At 32.0% G+C, this 21,721-nt stretch overlaps 3 protein-coding genes across 4 annotated transcripts; all 3 read left to right on the forward strand.

Annotated features, from left to right (window-relative positions):
• Positions 1-514: 514 nt before the first annotated feature.
• LOC106761132 (cytokinin dehydrogenase 6) lies at positions 515-4,128 on the forward strand. The gene is made up of 5 exons (XM_014644643.2): positions 515-2,314; positions 2,624-2,751; positions 2,856-3,116; positions 3,241-3,503; positions 3,594-4,128. Exons 1-5 carry the CDS (start codon positions 1,672-1,674, stop codon positions 3,913-3,915), a joined length of 1,617 nt encoding a protein of 538 aa, XP_014500129.1. The 5' UTR covers positions 515-1,671; the 3' UTR covers positions 3,916-4,128.
• Positions 4,129-9,934: 5,806 nt separating this feature from the next.
• Positions 9,935-16,011, forward strand: LOC106759925 (probable glycerol-3-phosphate dehydrogenase [NAD(+)] 1, cytosolic). Its single transcript, XM_014643311.2, has 5 exons — positions 9,935-11,096; positions 11,934-12,155; positions 12,713-12,960; positions 15,511-15,650; positions 15,748-16,011. Exons 1-5 carry the CDS (start codon positions 10,445-10,447, stop codon positions 15,872-15,874), a joined length of 1,389 nt encoding a protein of 462 aa, XP_014498797.1. The 5' UTR covers positions 9,935-10,444; the 3' UTR covers positions 15,875-16,011.
• Positions 16,012-17,280: 1,269 nt separating this feature from the next.
• Positions 17,281-21,036, forward strand: LOC106761128 (chromatin-remodeling complex subunit ies6). 2 transcript variants are annotated; one of them, XM_014644640.2, is made up of 4 exons: positions 17,281-17,494; positions 19,200-19,380; positions 20,301-20,368; positions 20,702-21,036. In XM_014644640.2, the coding sequence occupies exons 2-4, from the start codon at positions 19,206-19,208 to the stop codon at positions 20,831-20,833; spliced, it is 375 nt and encodes a 124-aa protein (XP_014500126.1). In that variant the 5' UTR covers positions 17,281-17,494; positions 19,200-19,205; the 3' UTR covers positions 20,834-21,036. The 2 variants fall into 2 exon arrangements, with proteins under 2 accessions (XP_014500126.1, XP_014500125.1); XM_014644639.2 differs by lacking the exon at positions 17,281-17,494 and having other exon boundaries at positions 19,181-19,380.
• The last annotated feature ends 685 nt before the right edge of the window (positions 21,037-21,721 follow it).

Raw genomic sequence — 21,721 nt, forward strand, 5'->3', positions numbered from 1 at the left:
CATTTTATAAGCATAAAATAAAGCTTAATTTTTTATGATAATAAATATAACTAAATATTAAATTAATTATTTAAGCTATCCTCTTAAATTGGTTGTTGTCATGTAATGTTTGTATTGTGATGTGGAGATATAGGACTTAAATAAAAGATCGCGTATTAAAGCAATTATGATTTAATCCAAAAGTTAAATGATCTATGTTATACTTTGAAAATTTAGATAATTCTTCATTTGACGTCTCTAAGCATGATTATCTTTATATTATTCTTTAAAATAAGGGCAATTAAAAAGAAGAAAGAGAATAAAGCCAAATAAATGTAGAGCAAAAAGGAAAAAAAAAATTGTTAGCAATAAAAGGCGAACAAGTGGAATCCATAAGCAGGAAATAGAATATCCTAATTAATTGACTGGAGACAAAAATAGTAATCCAACTAATTAAGGAGAAGAAAACAAAAAGAGACAAACACTAAGAAGTATCATGATTATGTTTTCCCCTCAATGAAACATAGATGCTGCTACCTAGAGGCTATTCCCACACAGAACAGAACAAGCAAGGTTTTCTTTCCAATTTCAGGACCACATGGAACTCATTGCTGACCAAAAAACAATTCCAACAACAGAACTCAAGAACATGTTTTTCCAGTCCTATGCATCACTCTAAGAACCTGTAAAATCTGTGATTGGACCAAAATAATAGAAAGGCACAAGAGTAAGAGTAACAGAGTAATTAATCAGAATAATCATAAACACCAACATGAACCAAGTATTCGTAAAGAAAGTATAGACAAGAGAAGCACTAAAAACTTGTCCAATAGCTTGGTACTAAAGATTCTAAATAACATCAGCAGCAACAGCAGTGGTGGAGTGGTGCAGTGGTGGATGTGCAGCATTGCATCAGAATGTTAGTAGCAGTCTTTCATTGTTTCCATTTGTTGTTCTTCCAATAGCTTGGCCTACAAAGGAGGGCCCAAGAAGAGTCCCTAGACCCTACATGGTTCATCAGTAGCACAAAATGAATCAATCTTCACGTGTCACATGGACCAACAAAATGCCCCACCACTGTCATATCTCCCTCTTGAATCTATTAATACAAACCCGCAAGTCCTTCTCATTCAATTTAATAACATCGATACTCGATGTTTACACTCCGACAGTAATGGATTCACCACCACCACCATCACCACCACCCCAACATAATGAGGTAGACAGGAGGATGGGCATACCAAGAGCCTTTCAGAGGCAAGACAAAAGCAAGGACTTTTTTTTTTTCATTTCCCTAAATGGGAAAAATAAAATAAATAGAGCATACTTAAATTGGTTAATGATCATACAATTTGAAACATGTCTGTCCTTAATGGAAAGATGGGGTTGTGGTAGGAACTGTTTGGAAAAGTGGGAAGATTTGTGAGATCTCTCTTTGTTGTCACTTTTCCTCTTCAAGTTGGCTTAAGTATGATGGTTTCGGTTTCTCTTTTGAACAAACTAGCTCAAAAGGAATCCTCCCAAGTAACCAGTCTTCATACGGATTCTCATAACTGAAAGGTTGACTCAGCCACCTACAAACTTGTATAAATTCTGCCTCAACCTTCTCCTCTTTCTTCACTTCATCACTTCTTCCCCTTTTGTTTTTGTTCCCCCTTTCTTGTCAAGCTTCTCCACCCTTTAACTACCACCATGTCTTCGTGCAGAAAAATGAGATATCCATCGTTTAGCCTCCTCAGAGAATACAACATTCTCTTCATAAGAGGCCTCATGGTTTTGTTCCTCAGTTGCTTAACCATTAGGCTTAATTTCTCTATTTCCAGCATACCCTCTTCACTCAAAGCACTTCCCTTGATGGGACACTTCAGTTTTGAAGAAGCTGACCTTAAACATGTAGCCAGGGATTTTGGCAACAGGTACCAGTCTCACCCTATGGCAGTGTTGCATCCAAAATCAGTTTCTGACATTGCAGACACCATAAAGCATATCTGGAACTTGGGGCCTGGTTCTCATCTCACTGTTGCCGCCAGAGGCCATGGCCACTCACTCCAGGGCCAGGCACAGTCTCATGGAGGAGTCGTGATCAACATGGAGTCACTCAGTGTCCCAGAAATGCAGGTGTATGCAGGAGAATCTCCTTATGTGGATGTCTCGGGAGGAGAACTGTGGATAAACATCTTGCATGAGACACTAAGGTATGGATTGACACCAAGATCATGGACAGACTACTTACATCTCACAGTTGGTGGCACTTTATCCAACGCTGGTGTAAGTGGCCAGGCATTTAGGCATGGTCCCCAGATAAGTAATGTTCAGAAGCTGGAGATTGTTACAGGTTGGTAACTAAGTGAAAAAAATATATGTTGATAAAACCATCTGGCAGATAAGAACAAGGTCAAGAGTCTGAAGGGGGGTAACATATAAAACATACTTTACATATTCCACATAAAACAACAGCTGCTATTTTTGTGTCTTGTGAACTAATAATTCACTTCAAACTGACATGATTCCCTAGTATACATCATTTAACTTAGCCTAGCCTTTGGCCAAGGTAGGAAGTCTCAAGTTGTAAATAGGTTTTTTTAAACAAAAGATATGCTTTCTCTTGGATGAATGAAAAAGATGGTCTTTATAATGACTGCAGGAACAGGAGAGGTGGTAAACTGTTCTGAGGAGCAGAATGGCGACCTCTTTCACAGTGTACTTGGAGGGCTAGGTCAGTTTGGCATTATAACAAAAGCAAGAATATTCCTGGAACCTGCACCTACCATGGTAATGCATCAAGGACAAGAATACAAGAAACAAGGTCCTTTGTATTTTAATTATATACTTGCAAGTACCTGTTGTGATCATGGAGTGTTTCTGTTTTTGATCAGGTAAAATGGATCAGGGTGCTGTATGCAGATTTCACAGCATTCACTAGAGACCAAGAGAAACTGATATTTGCAGAAGAAGCTTTTGATTATGTTGAAGGATTTGTGATAATAAACAGAACCGGTCTGCTAAATAACTGGAGATCATCCTTCAACCCACAAGACCCAGTTCAAGCTAGCAAGTTCAAGTCAGATGGAAGAACTCTCTTCTGCCTTGAATTGGCCAAATACTACAATCTGGAAGAAACCCTTGTGGTGAATCAGGTGAGGGACCAAAAGCTAAACAAAAAGTTTTTTATTTTACAACTTTTGAAAAATACATTACACATAAACAAATGAAAAAACTTAACTGAACCATCTCTCTCACTATGTTGGGTTTCTTTTGCAGGAAGTTGAGAAACATTTGTCCCACTTAAACCATATCCCATCAACACTTTTCCTAACAGAAGTCACATATGTAGATTTTCTAGACAGGGTGCATATCTCAGAGGTCAAGTTGCGTTCAAAAGGCTTGTGGGATGTTCCCCACCCATGGCTCAATCTTTTTATACCCAAAACCAAAATACACCATTTTGCAGAGGTTGTCTTTGGGAACATCGTAACAGAAACCAGCAACGGCCCTGTCCTTATCTACCCAGTAAATAAATCAAAGTAATCACACAAAATCTTCTGTTGATACACGATGATTTATAGTTGAATGCATGCCCCATTTATTAATGTTTTGTTTGTTTTTTTATGCAGATGGGACAACAGAACTTCTGTTGTTATACCAGATGAAGATATTTTCTACTTGGTGGCATTTCTTGCCTCTGCAGTGCCCTCTTCCAATGGTTCTGATGGGCTTGAACACATTCTGAGTCAGAACAAAAAGATTTTAGAGTATTGTGAAAAAGCTGATCTTGGGGTAAAGCAATACTTGCCACACTACACTACACAGGAAGCATGGAGGCTGCACTTTGCTTCTCGCTGGCAGATTTTCCAGCAAAGAAAATCAGTTTATGACCCTTTGGCTATACTTGCCCCAGGCCAACAAATTTTTCAAAAATCAATAACCTTCTCATGACGTACCCCCGTTTTAATAACTTGAAAAAGAAAAAAAAATGTTTAAAAGTAGCATACATATGTGAATATATTTATGGAACTTGATATTTTGACAATTATTTTTAACAACTTTTTTACAGTAGGATATTTGTCATCACTTTATTAGTCTGTTTGAATTTATGTTTAAAAAAGTATCTGAAATGGACCAATGACAAGCTACAACGTAAATGTCATCAAAAAGTTGTCAAAAAATAGTTGTTAAAATAATTTTTTCCTATATTTATACAAATTTAAATAAGTTTTTCATTTCACTCATATTCATTTTCTATCCCAACATTTAATAAATATGTCACTTGATGATCATAATACAAATGTTACTATAAACTTATAACTGTGGATATGGTGACATATTGACTTAGAAGAATCGAGTTGCTAATGTATAAAAAAAGTCTCGGGATAATATAATATTATAACTGATGTAATATTAATTGTTCTTTAATTTTGTCCAACTGATATTGAAGATCGAACGACTTTGAAACTTTAAGTTAATATATCATAATACCCGATAAGTTGGCTATATAAGTATGTAATAATACAAAACTTTTAATTTAACTATTAAAATGTCACAGTCATTTTAATAATAAATCATTTAGTTATCCTAATATTAATGTAAATCAATTTTGGAGGTAATAGAAACTTTTTTAATCTTTTCTTTTTTATTTTTAGTTTTATGTGTATCTGTGAGTTGTTGAAGATCTTATATTAGTTATAAATATAGTCCGATTATATTATATATATATATATATATATATATATATATATATATATATATATATATATATATATATATATATATATATATATATATATATATAAAGTGCATAATATAAACAAGCTAGTAGACTTTATATTAATTATAAATATATTTAAATTGTAATATATAAGTAATTACTATGTTTTTTTATTATATTATTATGATAACTTTTTGTAATTTCGTCTCATTAATTTTAATGTTTTAATGTATACAACCTTCAAATATTTCCTTCCAAAACCAAAAAAACTCTCACTAATATATACGAGATTTCCATGTAAAACATGACAAAACGTACAAATCACACACGTGAGCCTAATATTGTAAGCAACTGTGGGATTTCATTAAATACTCTAACGCCATTTCCGTAGAAAGATATTTTACATAAATTTCATAAAATGTTGAGACAATATAAATATGTATTTTAATTTAAGAATGAAACAAAATTTTCAAAAATGAAGTTTTAAAAAAGAAAGCATTTTTAATATTTTAAATAGAGACGAGATAACATGAGTTGGATCCAATTAATCCTTTTGATTATAAGATATACATCATATCATTATAACTATTTTTACATTTTATTTTTTAACAATTGAAAATAATTCAAATGTGAAACAAAATTTTACACTAAAGAGATAGAAAAGACAAAATTAAACGCTATATAAAATGAAAAAACTATAAACATAACACTTTAACATTTTACACTAAAAGTGTCAAATATTTTATGTGAAGTAAGACTTAAGGTCAATATATAGGCATATGTAATTTTTCTCTAATAAATTCCTCGGTTAAAAATATAAACCAATCATTTTCTTATTAAAATATTACTACTATTTTTCTCCTTTTTTAAAAAAAATATATTAGAAAATATACAAAATATTAAGTAACATGTTCAACATAAAATTGTTGATATAAATTGATTAGGCAGACTACACTAATTAGAAAATTTATTATATAATTGTGTTGATTTGTTCTCTCATTCTCATTGTATCTTTCAAAACATCCATTTCGAATATTGTATTATCAGAAAAATGTTTATCAACACATCGATAAAAAAAAGTTTTGACTCAACTTGCTTATGATGACATAAAAAATATAGAACAAATTTTGGTTGTCTTATTATTCATTATCATTTTAAAAAGTATGATGTGTTCACATTAATATCAAGCAAGAAACATAAGAACATACATGTTTATAATAATAGTAGTTTTTACAAAAATGAATTTTTCAATTCTTACTACTTTTTAAAAAATATAATTTTGGTTATAAAATTAGTAAAGTAATTTTAGGATTTGTATGTTGAATATAAGAGATATTTTTTTAGAACATTTCTATCTTAAAGAGACGGGCCTATCTGTTATTAATCTCATTTTAAGTTTTTTATATTCAAGTAATACTTGTATTTATTTTAAATTAGTGTATTTAAACCTTTTGTTAACTTTGAATTTAAGTTTGGACAAAAAAGTACATTGAGATTACTTGTAAGTTGAATTGACCAAATCATGTATGGTCCTAAATCAATCGTACAAGTGAAAGAAAAATGCAAAAACAAACCAAAGGGTAAATTACAATATCTTTTAAGGTTCCAAAAAATTATATACAAATTTAATTGAATGTTTTTTTGAGGAATGTCTAATTGATTCTAGCAATCAAATTTTATTTATTTCAATATTACTTTTCCTTCTTGAAACTGATCTTATATTGTTTTAATACTTTTTTAATAATTTTAACTATACTGTTTAAATTACTCTTTTAATTTATATATATATATATATATATATATATATATATATATATATATTCTTAGACGTGTTTTACTATATTTTATTATTATTTTGGTTTAACTTTTTTTATTGTTATTTGTTAAGACAAGATCATTTAAACAAATCTTGATTTGAAGTTTAACCATACATCTAAATAAAATAGCATTTTGTATAGGATAAAAGATAAAAACCGCTAAATGCTACATTTTATGTATTCTAAATGGTGTAAGAGCATCTAACAAGAATAACATCTAATGAATGTTTGACCATCTAGGATAAGTGTTAAATACTATAAAAGTTATTGTCTAATATAAACAACGTTTAACATAAGTTTAGAAACATGTACCTTTTAGTCTCGAGTCATGCCTAAACGCTTAGGACCGTCTAATGTTTTAAAACATGTACCTTTTAGTACTTCTTTGTCTGTTTTGTTGTACTCTTTTTCTGTGCAGATTTCCATCTCTATCAAAAAGTTTGCTTAGAATCTAAATAATGTTAAAAGATAGGAAGATATTCAAAAAAATGTTTCATTCATACTTTATGCCTGCTCTTTCTGTACACACAACACAATTGCTCTGCCAAGACACGACATAACTTCTAACTCTGCCTTAAAGGCTGCATCCTTAGAAGAAAGTCAAAAGCTCTGATTAACGAATCTTTTTCAAAGATGTATATATAAAGAGGACTGCATGAAGAGAAGAAGAATAAGAAATATAATTGCAATATGCTCACACTACTTCTATTTAAACGCTTTCTCTTAAGACTTATCTTTGAAAAGTTCTTTTACAAGTTTTCAAAATATCTTTCATTGATTTCAAATCCTCTCGAAGAGAGTTAAACATTTTATTCTTGTAATATTTCAAAACACTTTGTGTTTGTATTCATAATTGAAGTAAAAAAACTTGTTAGTTTAACTCAATGGAGTTAAACGGTCTAGTTAGATAGACTAGTGGATACCAGGAGTGGTTACACTTGTTTAACTAATGGGTTAGTTGTAAACCAAGAGTGGTTAAACGCGTGTGTAATCTTTGTGATTAGTGGAACCCCTTAAAGGAATTTAAGGAAGAATTTGACATACTTCAATTTGGAGCGAATCGGTATAAAAGTGAAGTGTGCTTTACTACTTTTGCTTTAAAAGTTTTCCATTTAATGTTACTTTATAAGCTTAAGTGTTTAAACTACTATTGCAGACTATCTAACCCATACAAAGTAAGATTAAACATTATTTGCAAAAAAGTTTAAAACACCATTCAACACCCTCCCCTTCCCCTCGCTTTTTATTGTTTTCATATGTTTTAGTTGGTATCAGAGCTAACCTCAGGGGTTAGTTCTTGACCAGACATGAGGAAATATCCTACCCGTAATGGAAAATGAAGAATACATTGTTAACCTCTCTCCTTTGTTGAAGGGGGGAAAAGTTCAATTATTGGAAACAAAGAATGAATTCATTCTTTGAATCTTGCCATATTGACATGTGGGGTGTAGTTGAGAATGAAAACTACATACCCCTAAACAAAGGGTGAGTTACACTAGTTGGAGGAAGATGGTCAGATGACTAAAAACAAAGGTACCTTCTTAACTCTAAAGCACATAATTCTCTAATGTGTGCTTTATCTGAAGGGAGTGCAGGAAAGTCCACATCTTTAAAGGCGCCAAAGAAATGTTGGACACCTTAGTCATCACATATGAAGAATCGAGTGAAGTCAAGGAACAAATTGAGTTTGTTAGCCAAACAATATTCTGTGTTGGAGCCTCTTGGGATTACTTCTAGGTGACAAATTCTTCATGGCTTAAGCCTTAGATCAGGGCTTAAGGTTTCCTTCCAAGGTGGGTTTTCTTCGTATGGCTCAAGTCCCAGATTTCACGTTGCAACCGCACTAAAGTCAAATTGTTGTATTTAAAATTTCTTTATTTTCTTCATGTTTTCATTTTGACTCTTTGTTGCAAAACAAACCAAATAGGCGTGAATTAAGCATAACCTAAAATCAAAACAAGGCCAAAATTATTTTAAATTTACTTAAATTAGGAACTTATCAATGGTGCTCAATGTTGTCTTTGTGGTGTTAAGTGCCAATTAAACTTGATACTCTCTAACTTTGTTTCATTGAACATTTCTTCTGTGTCGTTGAACATTGATGTTCTTCCATGATTGTTCATTTTGATTGCTTTTCTTGTTTGGATCATCAACTTCATTGGTTTGAGGCATAAATTTCTTATCATTAAATTAGACAAAAAAAACGGAGATTAGTGATATAGTTAGTTTAATATAATTCAAAATGTAATCATTTACAAACGTAATATATATTTACGGATTAAAAAGATCAAAATCTAGAAAATATTTGATTTTCTTAATAAAATATACATACGATAACATTATCATAAAAGTAATGCAATGTTCTTTCATTAAATAAAAAGTCAGTCAGTAAAAGTTCATTTGTATTATCACTTCTCAGACATTTTATAGATTTACAAAACTGAGTTTTAACAAGTTTGAAAAAAATTATATACACGCGGAAAGTTTGATTTTTGAATTTTAATAAAATAAATCATGTAAATTTGAATAAAAAAGTTTATATGAAGATACCATAAGGTTACATAATAAATCAATAAGATCAAGGTAATCTTGTCTGTAAGTTGAATAACCTATAGGATAATAATACTTTGACAACATTTTTTTACAACATTCTAACATTATTTACATGTCATTCTGTTATTGGTCCAAAATTACTCCACAATTAGTAATAATAATAATCATAAAATCTACCATGGACCAATCACAGAATAATATGTAGATGATGTTAAAATATTGTCAAAGTATCATTATCCTTATATGGTATAAAACAAGTCTCAATATAGTTATTTAAGAGATTCTCTACATCCTTACAATCTCATAATTTTATTCATGCACAAGTGATTACTCTTTCTTTAAGTGGAGATAACATAGTTTACCTAATAGTATATGAGGATTACCAAATATACCTTTTTAAAACAAATGCCAAAACTTTCGTTAAGACAAGTTTTAGCAATGCAAAACCAATTGTTATCGTAAAAGTATATTACTCAGCTGATGGAGAACCACTTCAACTTCAAGACCCCTTTTGCTTATAGAATATTGTTAGAAAAACCAATGTACATAAATATATCTAAACCTTATATCTGAAGTGGTAATTTTATTTAGTATTTTTATTATAAAAAATGATAATTTTAAAATTAAAAATGTTAAAATTTTAAAACATAATCGATTGAAATATGTGCCAAATCACAAATCCCATTATATATTGATAGCAAGTTATGAGTTTTGATTATAATATAGTAATAATAATAATAATTAAGTTACTCTTAATATGCTAACTAATTAATAATTTTTTTAAAATAAAATAATTTCATATCCTTGAATTTTTGGATAGTGAAATAGGAATTATTTTGGTGTGACAAACATGCCCTTTTTCTGTGGAAGTTGACTAACGCCCTGCGTTTCCTTAATTTTGGTGTGACACTCAAAAACACGTTTTGAATTCCACCATTTCACGCAAAAACCAAATTGAAAAGGCATTGGTGTACTCGCCCACATTGTTTGTTTGTTTTGTTAACTTCTCTTTCGATTGTTTTACCGAGCTGTTAGATTTGAGGTTTCTTGCTTGTCTTTCTTTGTGCATGTTGTGAAGATAGAAGTGAAAGAAATCAGTTGTTTTTGCTCATAGAGGGTTATATAATCGCTTAATCATGCCATTATTACCCAGTTGGATATTCTTGAATATTTTGTAAGGTAGTTCTGTGTTTTTTACTGGATGCTGTGATGGGTGGGTTGTTTATTTTTGTTAGAATTTGACGTTAAAGGTTCGAACTCGCAATCTTAAATGAGGTTTTTTACTAGGATTTGGGGGATTATTGGAAAATAGAGAGATTTTGTTAGCAAATCTGTCAGAATTTGTGGGGTTACTATTGAGGTGTTTGTCGGTGTCATATTTGGAAGGAAGATGGTTGGAAGCATTACGAATGCACATTCAAATTTTTCTCTTCTGAATGTAAATGGTGGTAGTTTAGAAGAGAAGGTTGATGAGATACGTGAGCTTATTGGGAAAGTGGAGGGTGATCCATTAAGAATAGTTGGAGTTGGAGCTGGTGCTTGGGGCAGTGTATTTATTGCTATGTTGCAGGAAGCTTATGGTAGTTTAAGAGAAAAGGTTCTGATAAGGATATGGAGAAGGCCGGGAAGAGCTGTTGACAGGCCAACGGCTGAACACTTGTTCAAGGTGATCAATTCAAGGGAGGATGTACTGAGGAGGCTCATTAGGAGGTGTGCGTATCTGAAATATGTTGAGGCTAGGTTAGGTGATAGAACACTTCATGCGGATGAGATTTTGAAAGATGGGTTTTGCCTGAATATGATAGATACCCCTCTTTGCCCTCTGAAGGTTGTCACAAACCTGCAGGAGGCTGTGTGGGATGCTGATATTGTGATTAATGGCTTGCCATCAACTGAAACTCTAGAGGTGTTTGAGGAAATTAGTAAGTACTGGAAAGAGAGAATCACTGCCCCTGTCATTGTATCCTTGGCGAAAGGTGTAGAGGCTGAATTGGGCACCGAGCCTCGGATTATAACTCCCACTCTAATGATCAATCGAGCAAGTAAGATGCATTTACATTTATTTTGTTATCTGCTTTATTGATTGAGTGACTTCACTCTAAAGTACCAGCATTCCCATATTTATTGATGAAAAATGAATTGACCATGTTCATAAAGAAATTGTTTTCTTGTTTTCCCTTCTGTCCATTTTTAGACGCTTGGTGAGAATATTGAGTCTTTATTTGAATATGATGTGGGAACCATAGGACCCAGTGACAACTGGACATCTTTGTATCTCACTTGCTTCTTTTCTTTATTCTTGTGTTTTTCTTCCTTTTTTGCAACTTTCCTTTGTAGATTTTCCTGCTACTTAATAAAAAATTTGGCTGGTTCATGGTCTCATTTGTTGAATTGACCTGTTCAGTCCGGTATTTAAAACAATGACTTGAAGGATTGAATCCTTCCTTAGTTAATGGGAAAGTAATTTGTTGTGCAAAAGAAAATGAGGAAGCACATTTTGGCATGTGCAATTCAATAGCTGTTTAGAGGTATAGCATATTGTGATATTGGACAGGAGATCTGCTTGCCCTGTAGCTACAGACTGAGAGATCTGCTTGGTTCTCTCAGAATACTGAGATTATGTTTAATAAAATTCAAAAAGTGATTTCTGTTCTTGATATACATCCATAAATGATACTTGATACGTTGAATATTTGATTTTTGTTCATTGTCACTTTTTTGGCATTCAATAGAAAATTATGTAATTGAACCTTGTAATGGGCAGAAAAATTTCTGTCTGTGGGGAAAATCTTGATATTTTTTCTGGAGTGCTTATTTTTGTAATGGTGCTTGACATTCATGTTTAATCGAATTCCCATCGATGCCTGATTTATTTGCAGCTGGAGTACCCTTGGAGAACATTCTTTATCTTGGAGGACCCAACATTGCCTCAGAAATTTTCAACAAAGAATATGCTAATGCTCGGATATGTGGGGCAGAAAAATGGAGGAAACCGTTGGCAAAGTTTTTGAGGCAGCCTCATTTTATAGTGTGGGATAATGGTGATCTTGTTACCCATGAAATCATGGGTGGGTTAAAAAATGTATATGCTATTGGAGCTGGTAATTTCATCACTTTCTTCTTATATTTCTATAACAGCTTCATAGAAGCAGTGCCTAAATGCTACTTTAAGGAGGAAATAGATAATATCCGCTGTGGTTTTATTGAGGAGACAGAGCATGAGGGGAAAATATTGTCTATGTTGGATGTTGCCCGTTGGTTATAGTGCATGCTTGAATTGCTATTATTTGATTTGAGTATTGCAAAGGTGGGGTCCGGGGGTAGAGTTGTAAGTAAGAGAGGCAATTCATCATGTGCTTTTTAGCATTGTGAAGACAAATTATGTCAAGAAAAATCTTATTAGATAGTGGATGCATCACACCAGTGGCAATATTTTGACTAGAAGATTTCCCGATTCCTACTGTCTGCCATCTTGACTCTTAAGTATTTACCTTTGCCTAATATCACTTGAGAGGTCTTAGAGATTAAATATTAGCTGTTTATTTATATTTCTGAGTGTTGATGTTTTGAACTTTGAATGAATTTTCTTCCAGGTAGAGCAACCTCTTTTGATGTATCACATTTAATAAACAGTATACATGATATTTCTATTTAATAGGAATGGTTGCTGCTTTAACAAATGAAAGTGCCACCAGCAAATCGGTATACTTTGCTCACTGTACTTCAGAGATGATATTTATCACTCATCTATTGGCAGAAGAACCAGAGAAACTTGCAGGGCCACTTTTGGCTGATACTTACGTAACTTTGTTGAAAGGTCGTAATGCATGGTACGGACAGAAGTTGGCCAAAGGTGAATTGAATCTTGAAATGGGTGACAATATCAAGGGCAAGGGGATGATTCAGGTATAAATTTTGTACATTCAAATTTCAACATGTTTGTGACTTGGGGATAATGGTTGTCATGCTGTCTGATAAGAAAGAAGAAAGAATTATTCATTAGTCATAAATATGCATTTGTTCCCTATAACTGTTATTTTCTTTATAATAATCTCCAAGGTTTTAAAAAACAGTCTATGACTAGGATTTGTGGCCGCATCAGCAATTCAAGGATTGCAATAAAACCGCAATTGTAATAACAATTTAAAATTTTAGGTAATTTTCTTAAAACCGTCATAATTGCAAACTCACGTGCTTCTAGTCCTTCATGACTGGTGTGGGACAAAATACATTGTTTTTTTTTGTTAAAACTAGGAACTGAAAATGACTAAAATTTAAATTCGAACTAAGGCTCTATTGGACAATCTTTATAAGCACTTACAGAAGAAAATATGTGAAGGGAAAATGTAATAATCTTGCTTCATAAACTAAAAGATTTTGTCAGCTTTTTAGGATAAATACTTGCTATTCTATTTTTGGAAAGAGTAATTATAAAATAGCAAAGATCTGAAATTATTATTTCAGACTATAGGGAAGACCTGAAATTATTTTCAGATTTTATTGTTGAAGGATTTTTTTCCTTTTTTAAATATCCTAGAGATTTGCTAAAAGAGGAGATTCCAGATTTTATTAATTTCTTTTTTGCAGCCTTTAGTCTTCTATTTATGTGTAATATCTTCTGATGATTATCAGTGGAGGAAATAAAGTTTTACTGCTTTGTCCTAGTTCAACAACCAGGTGGGAAGCCAACTATAGATTGCAAATAGGTGTTTACAATTAAGTATAATTGAGATTGTTCTCTAGAACGATATAAGACCCATCTAGTAGCAGAAGGGTTCAAGCACTCACATATGGCATTGATTACTCTGAGCCCTGATGCTAAGCCAAACTCCATTAGATTGAGTTCTTTTATTTCTTGTAGCCACTTTTGACTGGTCCCTAGGACAATTAGATGTCAAAAATGTCTTCCTCAATGGAGATTTAGTGGAAGAGTATATAAGGAAGTCATCTCCAGGATATGGAGAGAAGTTTGGCACAATAGTGTGCAAGCTGGTAATGGGTTAAAACAGCGGGCTTGGTTTGAGAAATTCACTCAATGTACTTCAAAGTCATGGGTACGCACAACGACAAGGTGATGACACAATGTTCTTTGAACATTTACAAGATCTCCATATTAACAGTACTGATGAACTGATGATATAATTCTTGTAGGAGATTATGTGTTTGAAATGAACTGCTTGAAGACATCATGTCAAAAACATTTGAAAATGTTGAATATATTAAAAATTATATATTAGATTAATCTCTCTTGTGTTATATACACATAGGGTTTTCTATTTATAATAGAAGAAATACGAGTTAAGTACAAAATACAAATAAGAAATAATAACAAACAAACTAAAGATAAAAGATAAATATAAAATAAAGATAATATATCTAACAGAAAACAAAGACCTAGGATCCTTTATGTATTTTATTCGTATGGAGGTTACTCATTTGAAACAGAGGATTATGGTGTCACAAAGGATGTATGTTCTTGGATCTTCTTAAGGAAGCAAGAATGAGTGGTGTGGATCAGTAGACACTCCAATTGACCCCAATCAAAAGCTTTACATAAGAATGAAAGATATACAGTTATACATTCATCTTCTCAAAGGCATCATGAAGCAGTATATGAGATCCTTAGATACTTGATATTTACTCCAGGCAAGCGTTTTACTCTTTCAGAAGACTCCATAACAGAATATAGAGATCTATACTTATGCACATTGGATAGGCTTAGTAACTAATAGGAGATTCACTTCAGGATATTGTACTTGTGTTTGAGAAAATCTGGTGACTTGGCAAAATAAGAAACAAAATGTTGTAGCAAGGAATTCTGCAGAAGCAAGAATATAGAGCTTGGCTAGTGGGATGTATGATATGCTTTGCTGAAAATTACTGTTCAAGAGTTTCGGATGCCCATACAAATGTTAAGGAAGTTGTACTGCGACAACAAAGTTGCAATAGTCATTGTTCAAAATCCTGTTCAGCGTAATGGCACAAAGCATATAGAACATGACGGACACACTCCATCAAGGAGAAGATTGGAGCTATTTGGTTGTCATTTGTTACCTCTAAGAAACAAATAGCAGGTGTATTCACCAAAGGGCTTCCCAAGCCTAGTTTTAAATTGTTTGTAAGCAAGTTGGACATGTTAGACCTATGCTCCGACTGGAGGGAGGTGTCGGATTTTAGGAGAAATACTTGTTATTCTATTTTAGGAAAGAATAATTATAAAATAACGAAGTTCTGAAGTTATTTTCAGATTTTATTGTTGAAAGATTTTTTTTCCTTTTTTAATATTCTTGAGATGTGCTGATTGAGGAGATTCCAGATTTTATGGTTTTCCTTTTTTCAGCCCTTTCTATTTATGTGTAAAATTTTAGTCAAGAAATGAATATAATAAAACTTGTTTTTTCTTCTTAAAGTTTGGACATTGTCGTTTGCCAATAATTACCCTTGTTTGCATGTTAGGGAGTTTCTGCTGTTAGGGCCTTCTATGAGCTACTTAGTCACTCCAGCTTAAACGTCCTAAATCCTGAAGAAAACAAGCATGTAGCCCCAGTGGAGCTTTGTCCCATCTTGAAGATGTTATACAGAATTTTGATAGCAAGGTAACATTTTGCTACCTTTGCATGAAAGAAAAATGTATGAACAGAATTCAATTATTTAAAACCAGCTTTTTCAACGGTTTTTGACCTTGATCTGCAGGGAATATCCAACCCAGGCCATTCTTCAAGCATTAAGAGATGAGACTACGAATGATCCCCGTGACCGCATTGAGATTGCCCAAAGCCATGTGTTTTATAGACCATCTCTTCTTGGTCATAAGATTTAATACATCCTCTATTTCAATCATCAAATTAAACATGCACTTAGACCATCTCTTTTCATGTTCATCTGACAGGGAGATAATGTTGGCTTCTTGTTCAACGCTTTTTCAACAGCAAATCAAACAAAACTGTTTCATTTTTATGTTTAACAAGCTTCAAACTGCAGTTTAACTCTTGGATTGGGATGAAGAAAACTACATCGGAACAGTGATCTGAGATGGGGTTCGAAATGCTGGCAATTTGGAAAATTTTCCATCATAAATACATTACTGATGCAAAAAGAAGTTACTTAAACATAATCTTAAAAAAGGTCAACGCTTTACTTATTTGACTTACTTTCTATAAGAACCTTTGCTCTCTTTTTTTTTCCTTTTCTTTTTCAATTTTAACTCTTTGTTTATAAGCTCTTCAAATAAATCCTCATATAATACCAATATATTCAATTATTGAAAATATTATATAATATAAAATAAAGGTTCAAAAAGAAAGTTCTATCAAGGGTTAAATATGTTTTTAGTCTCTATACTTTGGGGCGATTTTGGTTTTAGTCCATTTTCAAACTAAGAAACAATTTAGTCCTTTAACTTTAGAAAACTCTGGTTTTAGTTTTTTTTACAATTTTTTTTAACTTTATTTGTTGTTTCAACGTGTTTCTCAGTTAACATTGAAGTAAAAATGTGTCAAACAGTGTAAACAATTCAAATGCGGTAATAAAACGTGCTTGAAACAACAAATAAAGTTAAAAAAATTTTGTAAAAAGAACTAAAATCAGAGTTTTTTAAAGTTGAAGGACTAAATTGTACCTTAGTTTGAAAATTGACTAAAACCAAAATTGTCCAAAATATAGAGACTAAAAACATATTTAACCCTTGTATCAATTTAAACAGGTTCAAGTGAGTTTAATAAACTAATTTAAGACAACTAAACTAGAAAAACAACACAATGTTTAAGTTCATAATACTTATTTTCAATAATAATTTTTAAATTAATAGTAACAAATTTACTAATTTATTGATTTTATGGTGTCAGTAAAATTTTTAATATTAATTCATAGTATTTTAAATTAATAATTATTATTTTATAAGTATACACAAATATAAAATTATTTTGAGCAAATAAAATAATTAAATTAATATATACAATTTGGGTATAATATTTTAAAAAATATTAAGAAAAAAATCCTATTATTTTTACATAGTAATAATATTACAATTACATTAACTAGCAAAGATAAAAGTGCAATTCCCCATTATGTGTTCGCATTTTTTTTATTTTATTTTTTAATTTAATAGGTTAAAGTTCAATAAATAAATAAATATATATATATATATATATATATATATATATATATATATATTGTAATATATCATTTAAATAAAAAAAATATTAAAATAAAAGTCATTGCACTGCAGTGTTTTTGGGGGTGGACGACGGCTCTGTATTATTATCATCTGTTAGCCACGCATTTTCTGTGTCGTTAGTTTCGTGAAAGTGTGAGACTGGGAAAGCTAGGTTTCTCGCCTCTTCTCTCTTCTGAACCTCCCAACTGGTGAACCATTTCTGGTCACCACCTGAGCTGCAGCGGCCGTATTTTCTCCGGCAAGCTTTTCCGGTGACCATAACAGGTTTCTTCTTTCAATTTTCAGTCCTCTTCTTCCTTCCATTTTTAATCGCCTTTTCTCGTTTATTTGTTTTCTCACTTCTTCTTCTCAGTGTGACTGTTCATGTTTTTCATCTGTTCAATATTCTTGAGCTTTGCTTTTTCAAGATTTCAGAATTTAGTTCTCTGTTTTTTTTATTTAATTTCATGAATGTTGTTATATGCATTTCTTTTTTATTAATCTTATAATGCTGTTTCCAGTTTTTTCTGGACACTGTCAAGACCCACAAAATTCACACTCACCTACATATTTTGTTCTCCCTAGCTTAAACAGTTTAGATGGCGGTGTTTTGGCTTACCACCGTTCGCCTCCGTCAGCTATTGATAAGCCTATTAACTTTATTAAAAAAAAAGATCGTCCGGTTGAAGAAAATTTTGATCGATTGCATTACATTTATAGGGTTAAGACTAAGAAAACCCCTTTGCACACGAATGACTAAGGCACGCTGTTCAGGATGGTATCTTTTGGAAATCTGAAAAACCAAACCTAGTTTTAACTGAATTTTCATTTCCAACCTTTTTTGGTTTTCATTTTTGAAAATGTTGTTGCTAGTCTTCAGCTTGCTCAGAGCCTTACCAATATCCTCCTATTTTTCACCTAATCGGCGAGGTTTTAGTTCTTTAATCCCCTCTCCCGACCCATCCGAATCCCTACTGTTTAACATAAACCCGTAAGTACCAAATCGATTTGTGGGTAGTCCCCCTGCAATTTTAAATGCAAAGTTAAAAAATCATAAAGGTTTTGCGTGGTCGTCTCTGCCCTCGAATGGGAAATCAAAGAGTGAGGGAAATTGGGGTTTGGATTTGAACATTAAGAAGGCAATTGTAAAAGAATACGAATAATAAACCAGTATTTTTGTATTGTTTTAAAGGTCTTGTTTTGAAATATCATTTTTTGAAACTTGAAACTTACAACTATACCTAACAGGTTCGAAATATTCTTCGTTGCTAGTTCACAACCTGTTTTCACTTGGAAAACCCAGTTTTCTCATGTTATAAACTGGTTTTGACTTTGTTTTAATCTGACCTATAGCTGGTTCTGAACCTAAACCATTCACCAAAAACTAAATTATTTTCCAAACCAAACTATTTTGCCAGTTTATTTTGGTTTGGTTTTATATTCCCGTTCAAAACTTCCCTGTAAAGGTTGTTGACATCTATGGTGCTTTGCTTTTAAGACCTTGTGATTATTGGTTTCTTTGCTGCTATGTTATTTTTTATAATGTTTCAAAAAAAAAGAAGTTAATGAAGAAAGTTTGTGATAGAAACCAACTGGTATAGAAGTTAAAACACTGAATTTAATTCACTGGAATAGGCATTGGAATACCAGAATTACATAACATACTGAACTGAAAAAAACACACTTGAACAATACACACATACCAAGTTGCCGAGAGCTTGGTTCTCCCTTTCCTGTTTCTTTTCAAGTTCCCGATACCCTTTTTCCTTTTCCCCCTTTCCCTATTTCTCTCAGTACCCATAACTGCCTAAAAGCAGTTATATCTGCCCTCTAATCAACATTAAAAAGTGCCAACCTAATTAAAAAACTGTGAATAATTATTACAATAAATGTCCTACTTTCTGTAGACCCTGCAAAACATTAAAACTGGTTTCTCCTCTTAGTGTTTCCTTATAAGAGGTCTAACAGTTTGTTTACTATGCTAATGAAGGGTAAAATGGAGGCAGAGGTGGTGGATGCAGAGCTTGTGCTGCCAAGCTATCTTAGTTTTAAGAAAGTTCAAATGTACGAGAAATATCCTAAAGGCCAAGCCAGAGGCAGGCACTGGAAACATCTGAAGCAGATAATTCAAGCTGAGAATTACCAGAACTACCCTCCTGATGAACCCAATTGTGAGTTATTATTCCCATTGATTGTACTTTCCAAGGAAATTAATTTAGATGTTTTCTTTTCAAAAAATATGAAAACTAACAATTATTGAATATAAAATAGTCTACTGTCATAATTGTTGGGATAAACTTAAATTTTAGAGGTTTATTAATAATTTTGTTTGAACCTTATTGTATTAGTGTGGGTCTAGTCATATTTAGTTTGATTTTAATGGAGATAAAATAGGAATAGGTAGTTTTTATTTTATATTTATTTAGGTGTAGTTTATTTTATTTTCATGATATAAGACAAAGATAGATTAAAGAGTTTTTATTTTGAGTAAGTTGATATTTTATTTTTAGTTTTTATTATTTGTATTTAGTTCAAGGTCTTATTTACATTTATATAAAAGTTGTTAAAATTCAATGAAAATCACCACAATGAATTCAAGAGTCCTATTATAGTGAGGGTCACGTTTATTTTTTAACAGTCTCTTTAGTATCTGTATTTACTAATTGCAGGTAGTTATACTGAGCTGTATAATCAGCGTAGCTTGGTGTGCAAGCTATTCTATTAGTCAGTTGCTAATGACAGCTTAGAGTTAGTTTCATCCTATAAATACTCCCTTTTGTAATCGGATCAAACTGAATGGAAAATAACAGTTCAGTTTATTGTATATTCTCTCTTTCTCTATCTTCTAGACTGTGAAAGCTACTAAGTCTATGTAAATACATGTACTTGTACTTTAATAAATTTACTAATGCAAATTCTTCCAGTTTACTTAAATCTCTCTTTCAATTAAACTTATGTATGTTTTTCTTCAGAGGCTATGTAATGTATTTCAATATTGGCTATTTGTATGTATGTTTGCCACTTACGTGTACGTATGCCATCCTTGCCAACGAATTTTAGTTTTATATTTTTAATTTGGATTATCTTGCAGATGTCAATATTGAGTCACCTCCTTCTATGCATCCCTGCAAGAAAATTTGTGATATTACTGGCTTTGAGGTATGTTGTGATCTTTATTATTCTTTTTGAATTACAATTATATGATTTGGTCGATCATTACTGGTAGCCCATGTGGTGTAATAAAAATTTTACCCTAAGACCTAAATGACAGTTATTCTTGTATGCGGTAATTTAGTTAGTATATATATAAAAAGACTCTCAACTGCCTTCTACAGAATTTTGTGAAAATATTCGATGTCTTGTCTATTTCATTTTCGTAAGTTGTCAAATTGCGTATCTCATACTCTAGTATTCAGTTAACTGAACTGGCTGCATATATATTGGTGGAATGTGCTTTTACCTCTTTAATTAATTATAATTTTTATGCTGCAGGCACCTTACCATGATCCTAGAACTAATCTTCGGTACGCAAATACTGAGGTTTTCAAAATCATCAGATCTCTTCCTAATGAGTATGTTCAAAGATACCTGGCTCTAAGGAACGCAGCAATCGTTCTTAAGTAGTCGTGTTCTCCATCACCAATTTTGAATGAAATCTTTAGAATGTGAGTGGGTCTTACTATCACGGCATTCTCTCAACTCATCTGGTGTCAATCTGTCACCAATTTTGTATAGCAAGATTTGTGACAAATAATATTGCCGGTTGGCCAGCGAAGGAAACATGCTCTGCATTTATCCAATCTAGTTCTTGATCTGTGTTTAACAAAGGATAGATCTGCATTTACCCAATTTAGTTCCTGAGACATTGTTGCTTTGGAAACTAGAGTTCTCTTACGCTTTTGTCATCGAAAGATAAAAAGAGAAAGAAGTACTAATCTATTGTAGACCTTGACTCTTAAAAACTATTAACATAAAGTTCTAGGGAAGGTTTAAGAAAAATGAAAGTTCATCTCACTGAAAGAGTCAACACCCAATTTCGTTTCAAAACAATTATATAAGAACATATTTTTTCTAAATTTTCAAACTTTAATTTTAACATAAAGGAATAAATAAGTCATCATAGGAAAAACTCTTTATGAAGCTTGGTATGGTTGAGTCCTTTCTGAAAAATCTTAAAGTATTTAGATATCTTAAAGGATTTGGTTGCTTGTGTTTTTTATGTTTTTCAAACAAAATAAGATAAGTTGGATAAAAATGCAGAATCTACTATCTTTATTGGGTATATCACAACCTCTAAAGCTTACAAACTTTTCCAACCAAACACTAAGAAATTTTTTATAAGTAAAGACGCTCATTTCATGGAGAATGATGAGTGAGATTGGGATGAAAAACAAGTAGTTGAATTTCTTTATCAAGTTTTCAATATCTCAACTTGACAAAAATGAGCTAGTAGATGACATCTCAATTAGAGATATGAGATCATTTTCTAATATTTACCAAAGAGATGTAATA

Source organism: Vigna radiata, chromosome 5 (genome assembly GCF_000741045.1).
Source record: "Vigna radiata var. radiata cultivar VC1973A chromosome 5, Vradiata_ver6, whole genome shotgun sequence".
NCBI classification, from domain to species: Eukaryota; Viridiplantae; Streptophyta; class Magnoliopsida; order Fabales; family Fabaceae; genus Vigna; species Vigna radiata.

What these genes read in the sequence shown, in the direction of transcription:
- LOC106761132 (XM_014644643.2), top strand. Translation starts at nt 1,672, where the DNA reads ATGTCTTCGTGCAGAAAAATGAGATATCCATCGTTTAGCCTCCTCAGA. An exon ending in TGGAACCTGCACCTACCATG is followed by an intron (nt 2,752 to 2,855) that starts GTAATGCATCAA and finishes GTTTTTGATCAG; the next exon opens with GTAAAATGGATCAGGGTGCT. An exon ending in AAACCCTTGTGGTGAATCAG is followed by an intron (nt 3,117 to 3,240) that starts GTGAGGGACCAA and finishes TTTCTTTTGCAG; the next exon opens with GAAGTTGAGAAACATTTGTC.
- LOC106759925 (XM_014643311.2), top strand. Translation starts at nt 10,445, where the DNA reads ATGGTTGGAAGCATTACGAATGCACATTCAAATTTTTCTCTTCTGAAT. An exon ending in TCTAATGATCAATCGAGCAA is followed by an intron (nt 11,097 to 11,933) that starts GTAAGATGCATT and finishes ATTTATTTGCAG; the next exon opens with CTGGAGTACCCTTGGAGAAC. An exon ending in TGTATATGCTATTGGAGCTG is followed by an intron (nt 12,156 to 12,712) that starts GTAATTTCATCA and finishes TCTATTTAATAG; the next exon opens with GAATGGTTGCTGCTTTAACA.
- LOC106761128 (XM_014644639.2), top strand. Translation starts at nt 19,188, where the DNA reads ATGCTAATGAAGGGTAAAATGGAGGCAGAGGTGGTGGATGCAGAGCTT. An exon ending in CCCTCCTGATGAACCCAATT is followed by an intron (nt 19,381 to 20,300) that starts GTGAGTTATTAT and finishes ATTATCTTGCAG; the next exon opens with ATGTCAATATTGAGTCACCT. An exon ending in GTGATATTACTGGCTTTGAG is followed by an intron (nt 20,369 to 20,701) that starts GTATGTTGTGAT and finishes TTTATGCTGCAG; the next exon opens with GCACCTTACCATGATCCTAG.